Source organism: Mus musculus, chromosome 6, assembly GCF_000001635.26.
Source record: "Mus musculus strain C57BL/6J chromosome 6, GRCm38.p6 C57BL/6J".
In the NCBI taxonomy this organism is placed as follows: Eukaryota; Metazoa; Chordata; class Mammalia; order Rodentia; family Muridae; genus Mus; species Mus musculus.
Genome location: NC_000072.6, coordinates 71629449 through 71643330, shown reverse-complemented (window position 1 = coordinate 71643330; position 13882 = coordinate 71629449). Strand labels below are relative to the sequence as shown.

Below are 13882 nucleotides of genomic sequence, written 5' to 3'. Positions count from 1 at the left end.
ATATAGACACAACACCTATACATAAATAAAAATATATCTTTAAAAAAGAAATCACATCTAACACTTAATAATATATCTTGTTTGTTTGTTTTTTGTTTGTTTTTCGGTTTGTTTGTTTGTTTGTTTTTGGTTTTTTTGGGGGGGTTATACAGACAGGGTTTCTCGGTATAGCTCTGGCTGTCCTGGAACTCACTCTGTAGATCAGGCTGGCCTTGAACTCAGAAATCCTCCTGTCTTTGCCTCCCAAGTGCTGGGATTAAAGGCGTGTGCCACCACAGTCAAGGTTCTCTAGAGTCACAGAATTTACAGAATGAATCTCTCCATTGGAAAAATCTAAGAGTTCAGTAGTTATTCAGTCCCATGAGGCTAGCTAGGTATCTCAGCTGGTCTTCTGTATATTCTGGAGTCCTGAAGAAGTAGGTTCCAATGCCAGTGAAGGAATGGATGTGCTAGCAAGATGAGGGCAATAAGGCAAACGAATAACAAAAGCTTCCTTCTTTGGTGTCCTTGTACAGAGTTCCAAGAGAAGGTGCGACCTAGTGTAAAGGTGTGTCTTCCTACCTCAAGATCTGGGTTAAAAGCATGTGTCTTCTGAACTCAAGATCCAGATCAAAGGTTTGCACTAGAAGTGAACTCACCCACTTCAAACCAAGCATAATCTCTCTCACAGATGTGCCCTCCATATCTGGATTGGAGTTCATTCCACCTGTAGTCAAGTTGACTCTATCTATCTATCTATCCCATATATGTATATGTACCATATATATCTGATATTCATACCATATAATATATATGGTACATATACATATATGATATATACATATATGTGATAGATATATATCTCAGCTGTATTATATATATTCAAATTAAGTCCCTGCCATCTGAGTTGACTTTTATTCCAAGAGATATCTGAAGTTTCCCAAAACCTTTAAAACTGCTAGCAACTAGAAATCTGTAATCTGCTTGAATTTTGATTCTTCAGCTACCAAACAATTAGAATACAACATTGTGTCCTAAATCTGATTCCCTTAACCATAACAGGAATAACCTGTGTTTATGAAAATATAAATGCCTGCTGTGATTCCTGTAACGCACCTGTAACAATGAAGCCCAGAGCATCAAGGCTAAAGCCCAGAGCATCACTGCCCTCCAATTTTTGTTTTTGAAGACTTTTCTGTTTAGAAATGATTCATTTGGCAGACGCCACTGTCGCTTTTCGCCGCTTGCTGCAGCCATGGTCAACCCCACCATGTTCTTCGACATCACGGCCGATGACGAGCCCTTGGGCCGCGTCTCCGTCGAGCTGTTTGCAGACAAAGTTCCAAAGACAGCAGAAAACTTTCGAGCTCTGAGCACTGGAGAGAAAGGATTTGGCTATCCTTTCACAGAATTATTCCAGGATTCATGTGCCAGGGTGGTGACTTTACATGCCATAATGGCACTGGCAGCAGGTCCATCTACGGAGAGAAATTTGAGGATGAGAACTTCATCCTGAAGCATACAGGTCCTGGCATCTTGTCCATGGCAAATGCTGGACCAAACACAAACGGTTCCCAGTTTTTTATCTGCACTGCCAAGACTGAATGGCTGGATGGCAAGCATGTGGTCTTTGGGAAGGTGAAAGAAGGCATGAACATTGTGGAAGCCATGGAGCATTTTGGGTCCAGGAATGGCAAGACCAGCAAGAAGATCACCATTTCCGACTGTGGACAACTCTAATTTCTTTTGACTTGCGGGCATTTTACCCATCAAACCATTCCTTCTGTAGCTCAGGAGAGCGTCCCTACCCCATCTGCTCACAATGTCCTGTAATCTCTGCTCTCACTGAAGTTCTTTGGGTTCCATATTTTCCTCATTCCCCTTCAAGTCTAGCTGGATTGCAAAGTTAAGTTTATGATTATGAATAAAAACTAAATAAGAACTGAAAAAAAAAAGAAATGATTCATTTACAGAGGTATGTACAGACCTCAAGAGAACAGGTTTTTTTTTTTCAGTTCTCCAGATGTATATATTCAAATATCTCACACCTACATCAAGAAATAGAACACAGGGCCTGGAAAAACAGCTTGACAAGTGCATACAAGCATGAGGACAGATTCCAGAACTCAGGTAACCACTGAGGTCCATATACTTCATGGACAATTTCACACATGCACACACATATGCACATAACATATACATACAACAGAGACACACATGTGCATATACACAGATATATACACATGCATGCACAGGCACATGTGCACACACACATGCACACTTACACACATAATACATACACACATACACACATGCATGCACAGGAGTGCACGTGTACACACACACACACATACACACACACACACACACAAATCCCTTCTATTACACTTTGAAAATTTGGAAACGGAAAACCACTGCTAACTTGGAGTTCAGCATGATGAACCAGAAAAGACAGTTGTCTACCAGGAAAAGCTCATCAAGGAGTTGCCTCTTTTTTTAATTCCTTCAGGCTACACAAGGTTTTGAGAAGCTTCTTCACCTGCCACTTGAAGGCTATACTTTGGAAGAAGCTAGTGAACAGGTCAAGTGCCACATCGGATTTCATCTGATTTTATTACAGAAAGAGTTTAACTCAGCTTATTATAAATGCATCTAAATTGGTCACTTGTGTAGTTTTCGGGGCAAGAACAACACTTTTATACTAATAGTACACTTTAATACTAATTAGCTTTCTTTAAATTTTTGAATGTATTTGTTTAGTTACTTAGTTTATTGTGCATGTGTATGCACCAGAATGCATGAGCATGTGTAGGTTAAAAAATAGCTTGTAGAAATCACTTCTCTCCTTCTACCTTGTGGGTGCCAGAGACTGAGATCAGGTAAGCCTTTTCTCAGTGGATCTTCAGATGAGTTCATCCAGATTCTTTGGGCATTTTCAAAATCTTCATCTTACTTTCATGTTTTGAAGGACATGCTTGCTGAATGTAACAGTCTACGTTGACAACTATTTCCTTCGCCTGTTGCCTTATCTTTTGGCCTCTATTATCTCCGCCAAACCTGACTTCAGTCATCATTCCCTGTGTGCAATGTGTCCTTTGCAAGTCAGACAGATCTTTCAAGCTATTGTCTTTCCCGGTGATTTTCAGTATTAGGCTCTGGTATTCCTACATGTAGTCTTTGGATACAGCCAACTGAGCCCCTTGCGTCTGTGAGTTAGTGTCTAATTTCAGGAAGCATCTCAGCCACTGTCTCAGATGTTTTCTGCTTCATTGTACTTCTCCTCCTCTGTGAGACTACATTCATGTATATATGAAACTCTTGGCTATCGTTCTACATACCTCAAGTGCTCACTTGCTCTCGTTTGTCTCTGCATATCCCTGCTCCTCTCCCCCATTGTACTGAGGATTGAATCTATATCCTCATGTGTGTTAGGCAAATGCTTTACCATTGAGCTACATCCCCAGCCCTCTTTTTCTTCCCTCCCCTTCTCCCTCTTCTCTTTTTTCCTCCTCCTCCTCTTCCCTCTTCTCTTTCTTTCCAGCTTAAGAAACCTTTAATGCTTTGCATTAAAGTTCATTTCTTTGTTCCTTTGTTTTCTTCTTTCTCTCGTTCTTTCTTTTTTTCTTTTCTTTTTTTTCTTGTTTTTTCAAGACAGGGTTTCTCTGTGTAGTCCTGGCTGTCCTGGAACTCACTCTGTAGACCAGGCTGGCCTGGAACTCAGAAATCTGCCTGCTTCTGCCTCCCAAGTGCTGGGATTATGGGATTAAAGGTGTGCGCCACCATTCCTGGATTCATTAATTTCTATAACTTACCTGCCTTTAAATGAATTAATCTGTATTTGTTGCTTTTCTATTGTTTTGATAAAACACCATGACAAAGACAACTTAAAGAAAAAAGTTCAGAGCTTATATTTCCAGAAGGCTAGAGTTTGTGATGGCAGAGTGGAGGTAAGAGGTAGCACCTGGCTGGAGCAGCAGAGAACTCTCATTTTAATACACAAACAAGAGACAGGGGAGCTAACTCTAAATGACGCAAGCCTTTTGAAACCTCGAGGCCCACCACCCGTGACATACTTTTTCTAGCAAGACCACATTTTCTAACTCTCCCTAAACAGCCACCAACTGGAGACTGAGTATTCAAATTCCAGCAATTTGGGGACATCTCATTCAAACCACTATATCATGTCTTATATTTTCTCATTACTAGCTTTCTCCTTGATTCTTTGTTATACTCTTCATGTCTCTAAGGGGAATTCTAAGGTAGAAAAGGTCGAGGTTTTTTTAAACCATGCAGGATAGTTTATGTTGATGGTAAAGTGAAACTTTGGTATAAGGAACTAAGCAGATGTGTATTTGGAAAAGTCTTTGTCCAGCTGTATCATGAGTTATAAGTTGGAGGAGGTGGTAACGACAGCATAGAGATGGTGGCTTAACCAGGTGGATGGCAGCAGAGGTGGAAGGTTGTGGAAGTTTTTGAAAAGTAATGAGAGACAATCAAAGGGGTGTGTGGCTATGATCAGGATACATTGTGTAGCACAAAACCAATCCAGTCAGTGTTTTAGCCTGACTATGTTATACCACATCCGTACCCCTAGCCAGAGAGCTAGTGACAGTTGACAACTTCTGTGGAAGAGAGAGTCAGTTCCCTTTAACAGTATAGGTAGGTCAACCACACTCCAGTAGATCACCATACGTCTATGACTATTTGGGCATCACAAATTGGACTGGGTGTGGTAGTGTACTTGCTTTTAATCCTAAGATGTGGGAGGCAAAACCCAGCAGACCTCTAAGTTCAAAGCCTGCCTCATCAACATAGTGAGTTCCAAGCCAGTCAATTCTACATAGTGAGACTTGTCTCAAAAGCAAAATAACAACCACAACCACAACAAAACCCACCCCACACCTTGGCCCCACCAACACATTGATATCATTGTTTTCTCTTTCTAGTTACTAGAATTGTGAGTCAAATAAATGTCTTTGCTTAAGAAGTTACTCAGCCTCAGACCAGAGGTCCTCCTGTCTCTGATTCCCCAGCAGTAGGCTTAAAGAACCGTGTGCTGGGTTTTTTAATGCATGTGCAGGGGTTTGGGTCTACAGGTGGCTATGAGCCACACACTCTAAACTGAACTCTGGTTCTTTGCAGGAGAAGCAAGTGTTCTTTACCACCAGTCATCTCTCCAGCCCTTTCAAATATATTTTATTTTAAACTATTGCCTTATTGTTAATGCATATAAATGTTTTGTTTGTATATGTGTGTGTATCATGTGCAAACCTGGTGCCAGGGACATCAGACAAGAATATTGGAGCCTCTAGAACTATAACTAGAGACCAACATGAGTTGCTAAATCAGTGCTGGGAATTGAACCTGGGTTTTCTGGAAGAGCAGCTTGTGATCTTAACCACTGAGCCATCACTACAGTCTTTGAATACATCTTAGAACCTCTCACTAGAAGTTCCAGATTAATGCTTAAAAAGAGGGTTTATTTTGCTTTGTTTTTAACTGTGATTTTACCTTTAGGAAGAAGAAGTTAGTTCCTTGTTTATTTCTAGTTAATAAGTCACATCAAGGAGATAATTGTCTAGAGAGATGGTAAACACAATACTTTTTGGAATATGGTAAGAAACACACTGCTGGAAACAAACCTACAATGTGTTTGTGATGGGTAAGCCCTAGGTCACTCTTCAGAATTAGATTCAAGGTCAATTACAACAGGAATTGCAAAAGCATATGAGTCCAGGATTCCTTTAAGTCACAATGAACAGTTTTTATAGACTCAGGTGTTCTTATCCTAATGATCTTTGATTCATTGAAGTTGACTTAGTAAGTGTGCTCAGTTGTTCTATGGTTCATTCAAAGGCTATGCTGTACCCTGAAGTTCTTTGCCCCTCTTCTTTCTCTGCCTAGAGATTGACCTCTTACTGGGAAGGAGATAGGAGGGTGGCAGAGATAGAGACTGGGGAACTTTTTCTCAGGTTGATTCTCCCTGCTGAGCCCAGGATTAACTAACAGTATGTCTCCTCTAGAGGTCACATTGTCAGATGCATTTTACACTCCTGAGATCATAGTTGCTTCTTCAAGGCTCCAGTAGCAACTCTCGTCTTCTTGTCCTAGGCTGTGGTTTGTAATGAGTCCTGGGACGGCAAGCCTTGGATATATCTCATCCATTGTTCTGTGGCTCTTCATACCAGCCCTCACTCTGTAAATGTGCCCTTTTTTCTACTCCTCAAGTGTCTTACTTCAGCATACTGCCTTGCCAGAATCTGGACTGATAGTGAAGGAGGGGGGCAAGAGGATAGCTCAGTAGGTAAAATGTTTACCTTGAAAGGAATAAGACCTGAGCTTGATGCCAAGAACCAACATAAATATGCCAAGAGCAATTTGGCAAGGTGGCCCAGCAAGTAAAGACACTTGCTGCCAGGCCGGAATAGACAAATTAGATCCCCGAAGCCACATGGTGGAAGGCAAGAACTAACACCCACACGTTATCCTCTGAACTCCACACGAACAAACAAACAACTATAAAATGAAATTTAAAAAATTAAAAATGCCAGGTATGGTGTCACCACTTGTAATGTCCCTATTCCACTTCTGTGCATGAACGTGGGAGGTCAGAGGACAGCTTCCAGGAGCCAGTTCTCTCCTTTCTTGTGTGGGTTCTGGGGTTAGAATTCAGGTCCTCAGTCTTGGTGATTAGCACCTTTACTAATCTTGACAGACCTAATTACATATGTACTTTAACAGATAGCTTATTAAATGTACTTTGTCTTATAGCTAGTAATTTCACTGGTTTTATACTTAAAAAAATTAAAAACCCAATACCTATAACCAATAAAAAAAGTATTTGTGAATATTCATAGCAACACTATTTGTGGCATCAAGAAGGCAGAAACAACTGAAGTGCCTATCATCTAATGAATGAATGAACAAAATGTGGCCTATCCACACAGTGGATTATAATTAAGACCATAAATATTATAAATCTACAACATGAACAGACCTTTAAAATATTTGGCTAAGTGAGAGTATACAGATACATATATTACATGATTTTATTCATATGAAATTTCCAAATATGACATTCTATAGGCACAAAAGCCAAGCTAATGGTTGCTAGGATTTGACAGCTAAAAATAATGACTGTTTAATGTGTACAAAGGTTCCTTTTGGGGGTGATGCAAGTACTCTGGATAGAGACAGTGGTGTTGATCACAGTTGCTAATTTAAAGTGAAAAGTTAACATGTAAAAACAAAAATCACACTGTAAATAATACTGATTGCCACTGACTAGTTCCCTGACTTCTGATGTGGGCCTTCATATACCAGTAGCTGGTGTTACAAGTTTTAATATATTTAGTGGGCCATATAAAATATTTTTATATTGCTGAGCATGGTGGTGCATGCCTTTAATCCCAGCACTCGGGAGGCAGAGGCAGGAAGATTTCTGAGTTCGAGGTCAGCCTGGTCTACAAAGTGAGTTCCAGGACAGCCAGGGCTATACAGAGAAATCCTGTCTCAAAAAAACCAAAAAAAAAAATTTTTTTTTATATGTGTGTTAAGTAATGATAATGTCAAATGCAGTACTCTTTTCCAAAGTGCTTTGGCAATCTTTTGGTACATCTAGAATTTTTTCTTTTTCAAGTACTCTGAAACTTCAATATATGTCACATTCCATTTATTCCTTTTATCTATCTTTTCTTTTCCTTTTTTTGATGTTAATTTTTCAGAGTCGCAGATAACCCTCACCTGCTTTAAACTCCTATATACCTGAGGCTAGTCCTGAATTCTTGATTCTCCTGCCTCCACTTTCCAAGTGCAGAGATCAGTGGGTAAAGGAGCCATCGTGCCTTGTTCTTTTTATTCATTTATTTATTTTCCAATTGAAGTACATTTAAATTATTTCCATTTTTCTTCCCACATCCACTGGATGTGACTACTAAAATAAGTGATCTTATCCTTTCTTCCAGTCCATATTTGTTAGCAGTTTTCTCAAGATACACACAGGCACATACTCATATACATACTCACACACTGGTTTCTAGGAAGCTTATAAAAGTTTTAAGCTCATGAACATTCAATGTCCTTTTAATGTTTCTGGCATCTCTGGCTATCAGGAATGCAATGAAAAACAAGAGAGGGTAATATGGGAAAGAATATTATTAAAATGGATTACATATGAAAATGTTCAAATAAAATCCATTATTTTATATAATGATTATAGTTAACAGCAAAAACCATGATTGTTTTCTAGTAACTCTACTAAATAAAAGAACTTTCCATCTATGTAAGTATTTTTTGTTGTTTTTTTGTTGTTGTTGTTCAGATTTAGTAATAGGACTTTGTAAGTTCATAAAGTACACTGGATATCTCTCCAACTTTTCTTGGTTCTGGAATCATGAATAAAACAGAAAAGTCATGTGTGTGTTTTAGTAGAATTTATGCCTAAAACAAAAATGTCTTTTGTTTTAGTAGAATTTATGCCTGTTATTTTCCAAATTATGTGTTATGTGATCTAAGTCCTCCACATTCTCTCATTTTAAAAATTTAAACTGCTTATTTCTGAGATAAATGGATTTATAGCATTTACTGTGATTATAAGCTGTCAAAACTTTCTTGTTTAGTACTATTAACTTAGTTCATATCTTCAGTTTGAATAGTTCAATAATGTATTTTATAGACCCAATCCTTTATTAATATATTTCTTCTTTTTATGCTTTTACTCTTAGTCATATACCATATAACAACATTATGGCAAGTGACATGTGATATATACAGTGGTGATCCCATAAGTTTTTCTCAGTGACTTGGTAATTTCTGTAAGGACACTATGTTATCAATGTAATGAAATCATCTAACAACCTTTTATCAGAATATATCCCTCGTATTAAATAATGTATAACTGTACAAGATGCCAATGTAGCTTTCCTTTGATTAGTCTTATAAAAATTTTACCCTAATAGTTTCAAGTTTCTTATGCTGTACTTTTCTTATGCCAAAAAAATTTTTTTAAATACTAAGTACCTCTCCATGTTTATTTATAAAATTAACCCATTTATATTTATTGTAAATATAAATGGACTTATTCCTGTCATTTTATTTTTAACCATAATTTCTTCTTCTTCCTTTTGTTTTTCTTGTTTCCATTTCTGCCTTTTGATGAAGTGGATAGGTTCCTTCATTCCATTTCCCACCTCTTAATGGTTTGAATATAATAAATCCAATTCAGTTTAATTCAACTTCAGCATTATTTAATCTTTAACATTCTGTTGTCATACATTCAAACCAAATATTTTTCAAAATAAACATCTGGTACTAATTTGCATTGTATAGCATTCCCTTATACATTTTGAATTTTTTCTGAATTCTCATTTTCACACTATTAAAACTAAATTTCCATTCATTTTATAATAAAGATTAAGTGTGATGTTAGATTAAGCACCAGGCTTCATAAAGAAGTCTTCAGTTATTCATTTCATTTTTTGATTCAACCAAGAATCCTCTGGTCCAAACCATAAAACCATCTTTTCTCTCCTTTGTCTTTCAAAGTCACCTCTTTCATTATCACTTTTATCATCAACTCCATCTACTTTCTCAATTTCTTTGTTGTTTCAAAAATCTTATATCCACTTTACATTTTCTTTTTAAAAAACCTACATCCCACATAGTTTTGAATAGATGGTTTGCCTCTAGATTTAATGAACATCGTTTTCCAGCAACTCAATGCCTTTCTTCATTTATCCTTCAAAATGGCGGACCTAGACAGTCATGATCAGTACCACGTGCGCCTGCGCCTCCAGCGGCCATTTCACCCATCAGCCCAAGCTCCAAGAGTCCGCCCCTTCTGGCGCGTGCGCAGGAGCCCCCAGAGCCTAGTCGCTCCTCCCCCTCTAACTGCGTACGCCTGAAACCGCACGTCCCAGTGCTGTCCCTCCCCCGCAGGCTGTGCACCGCCCCCGCCCCTTTCCCGTGAGATTCTTCCGCCTGGTGGAAGGTCGGTCTTCGCTCGACAGCCTACGCGCTTCAAGTGCAATCCAATAGGCGCTCATGATCCTGGGTCTCCCCATTCAGTCTTATCTGTGAGCCTGTGCGATTTTCTTTCTGGCCTCAAAGTCGATAACCGATTCGGCGGGACTTTTTTGCATAGCGCGAGGCAACAAATGGAAGAATGGAGCTGCGGCGGAGGGATCTACCGACCGCGTTCTGCGCGCTTTAATGGGGGATCGGCTTCGAGTCGTTGCTGAGAGCGGGGGGAAGGGAGGAGGCAGCCAAGGAATTGTTTTTTTTCCTCACCCCGCCCTCTTCAGCATAACCAATAGGAACGTAGAATTTCCTAGGCTGCCCCGCCTATCCCCCGCGACTCAACCAATCATCGGTGGCAGCGGCTCCGAGGGGGCGGGTCCGGGAGGCTGTGCGTGTCTTGTGAGAGAGAGCTCTTGAACCAAGTCAGAGCTAGAGTCGGCTGGGCGGCTGGGCTCTGTTGCCGCCGTCGTGGGTGACTCAGGGAGGCGGGAGGCGGGGTAAGCGCTCCGCGGGCCTCGGCTGCGGGAGACAGAGGGAGAAGGGTGAAGGACCCGCGCGGGCGGTCGCCGCGTCTTCTCGGTTCAAGGCTCAGGACGGGCGGGGGTGCGCCCGAGTCGGCGGCCCGGAAGCGGGGGGCGGGGGCGCGGCAAGTGTCGAGTCGCGAGCGAGTCCACGGCGGCTCCGAGGCCGCTCGGGGCGGGGATCGGTCGCTGAGACGGGCCCTAGGCACTAAGAGGGAGCCTTTTCTTTAACAGGGCGAGGGGACGAACACTTAGGCAAAAGCACTGGCGCCGCGGCTCAGTCCTCCCTTCTCTCTCTCAGTGTCCAGCTTTGAAAGGTTTGGAAAAAGCGAAAGTTGTTGGGGCGAGAGGGTCACGCGGCACTCGGGGGGGTGTTTGCGGGGGGGAGTGCTGGGGGGTTGGGGAGGCGCGGGTGGCAGCTTGGGGCGCGGAGTCCACCTGCGGGGGTGTCACTCCACCGGTCCCTGTCGGCGCTTCGTCTCTTCGGGCCGCCTCCGACCTCGGCCGCCCCCCATCGCATTTTGTTTTTGTGCCTTCTGCAGGGAGGAGCCCTTCCTGCTGGCGTGGAAACCATGGTGCTCACGCTCGGAGAAAGTTGGCCAGTATTGGTGGGGAAGCGATTCCTCAGTCTGTCCGCAGCCGAAGGCAACGAAGGCGGCCAGGACAACTGGGACTTGGAGCGCGTTGCCGAGTGGCCCTGGCTGTCGGGGACCATTCGAGCTGTTTCCCACACCGACGTTACTAAGAAAGACTTGAAGGTAAAAAACAAAAAGACTAAAACAAAATACAAAATCCCTAAACAAACAAACAAAACCGTCTTCTGGGGGCTGGGCAGTCAGACGGTTTTCAGTTACCTTGGTAACGGGACAGTTGAGCGCCCCTCCCTCCCTTTTCTGAAATGGGCCACTAGAAAGTTGGCAGGTGATCAGAAGGTACAGAACTCTAGACCGTGAAAGTCTTTGAAATGGGGTGTAGTGTCAAGGTGTGTTTGACCTAGAGCTCCAGTGGCCTGAGATTAATAATGGGTTTAGGATTGTTCAGACATGCTTCATTAATGCAGGCGCTGGGTCCCCTGGGACAGTCTGATTATGCCCCCAACGGGAGGCGTATTGTTTATTAGTAATAGGTTAAAGAAGTGGATGACAATTAGAATCATTGAAGGCTAGCTTGAAAGTGCTTTCAAAAAAGATGATTTCAGATGATGGTGTTCCTCTTTATTTCTTCATTCAACTTTTTAAACTTTACAACTTGGAAGTGAAGTGTGAATGTAAGGGAAGGAGCTTAGTTGTGTTTATCTATTTAGTTTTGTTTGGCTTGTTCTGGTGGTGGGTATTTGCTGAGGTATGGTTAGTGAGGCAGGAGTAGGTCCCCGGTTGTTAATGAGGATGGGTTGGTGTGGCTACAGCCATATATGGAAGCCTTGGGTGGAGCTGTCCCGTATAGGGTGTTTGAAAGGAAGGGGAGAAATGGAACTTGCATGACCAGTTAACACATTCTGGAACCTTTTTCACTTAGATCTTTTGAAAGGAATGAATCCTACTCTGTGATACAAATATTGGTGTGAAAAAATAGTAGGGAAATAACCAGTGAGGAAGCCATTGTGCCCACAAAGACTCCTTGTGCAAAAATCAGCTGAAAAAAGATTCCTAACAAAGGCTCCATAGTGATAATAACTTCCAGGAAGCTTGTCAGGACAGACTATTTCTACCCTGAGTAATGGACATGCCTCGGAATCTTCTGTGTTTTTGCCCTTTTCTTGAAAACTACTTAAAGGAAGCAGGTTTTAGCCATTGTCAGTTAAATGTTGATTTCTGAAACACTTCATTTAAGCTCAGGCTTGACAGTGCATGCCTACACCATCACGAGTCTTGAGAGGATCATTGGAAAAGGTTACTTGGTTATGTGTTTTCAGAGTTTCCACCATGTGCCTTGTCTACATGTTCTAAAAGTGACCACTGGGCACTTAACCACAGCAAGCATCATAGTGATCACTAACAAATATACTCTTATTTGGTCCTTAGAGCAGCACATTAGGCTACAAAGTACTGTTTGCTGTTGATCCCACGTTAACTTGTATCTAGGAAGACAGAGTTTTTAGTAGTCTATGGACCCCATCCTTAGAAATTAACATATCCAGGGAGTTTTCCTGCAGGGATGTCCCCCTTAGCCATCATACTGCTTGGTCAGAGTTGTGCCATGCTGCTTCTGCTTATACTCTGAAACATAGCTTTTCTCCTCCATTCCACTTATTTTACCAAATCAAGTTTTAGAGATAGGTGTATGCAGATGACCAACCTATTTGCTTTAGGCTTTTACCTTTCTACCTAATACAGGCTTTGTGTACCAGATTTCAATCATGGTTGTGGTTTTTTTCCTTGTTGTTTTGTTTTTCCTGTCAAGTTAAAAAAGAAATTGTAGTACATTTATTTGATCTGATCTAAATGGGAACAATATTTAAACTTTATCGTCCTTAGTTCTTGGGAAGTTGACAGGAGCCTAGGTTTCCTTCTTTTATGACAAAGGGCCTGTTGGATTTCACATGTAAAGTTAAAGATCTTTAACTTATTGTTTTCATCTCCATCCCTCTCACCCCCCAAGCCTTTGAGAAGGAGCTTCACTTTCAGACAAGTCTTTGGTCCAGGCTGTTGTAATTAGCTATTAAATAATGACAGGAGGACTTGAATCCATTTTTGGCAGTGTGTCTTCTAGGATTTCAGTTCAAGAAAATTTTTGTTACGGGTTTTGCCTTGCTGAGAAACTTTTACAACTCAATCATTTTGTAAGGTGCAAATTGCTTCCTTTTTTCCAAGCATTTATCTCTACATTCCCTAGTTGAGTAGCAAAAGTAATTAAGTTTAGAGAACATGTTGTATTTAACAAAAATGTATCTTAAAACTCTATAACCAAGTTACATTCAGTGAGATTAAAGCAAGAACCAAGTAATTAAAGCCATGTTTACATCTGGGCTTAGTGATCTTGAAGGTTTGGAGGGTGTCTTTTCTGGTGGAGTTACTAGGCTAAATGCAAGCGAATTTCAGGTTGAGTTCATGGGACTGTTCATTTACTGTTAGTGCAAGCCTAGCCTTTCTAGACTTGTATCTGGACGAAGGAATACAAGGTAAAGCCTGCCTAACATTGTTTCATCTAGAAAGATACTTTGTAACAAAAGGATTTTAAAGATTAGAAAAGCAATATAAAGAGTAGTGGACTCTGAAGAGTTAAAGTGTAGTTAAAGTAGGTCATTGTTAAATAGCTATTCTGTGGCAAGTGTCTTTAGACCCCTTCTAAGTATCCTACTAGCTAAGGTGGTTTTTTTTTTTGTTTGTTTTTGGTTTTTGTTTTGGTTTTTGTTTTGTTTTTTTTTT

The 13882-nt window shown here is 40.9% G+C and overlaps 1 protein-coding gene and 1 pseudogene across 5 annotated transcripts in view; both read left to right on the top strand.

Moving 5' to 3' along the window:
* Gm6063 (predicted gene 6063) lies at positions 1194–1924 on the top strand (annotated as a pseudogene).
* Positions 10341–13882, top strand: part of Kdm3a (lysine (K)-specific demethylase 3A) — a 44021-nt gene continuing 40479 nt past the window's right edge. The window contains exons 1-3 of one of the 5 annotated variants that reach the window (XM_030255049.1): positions 10341–10493; positions 10752–10834; positions 11060–11275. Coding sequence is in view for 3 of the 5 variants with exons in the window: in NM_001038695.3 (NP_001033784.2) it covers positions 11090–11275 (186 nt within the window). In the remaining 2 variants the exon portion in view is untranslated. Of the gene's footprint in view, positions 10494–10644; positions 10835–11059; positions 11276–13882 lie in introns of those variants that run through there. The other 4 variants (NM_001038695.3, XM_030255050.1, NM_001362200.1 and 1 more) reach the window with 4 other exon arrangements.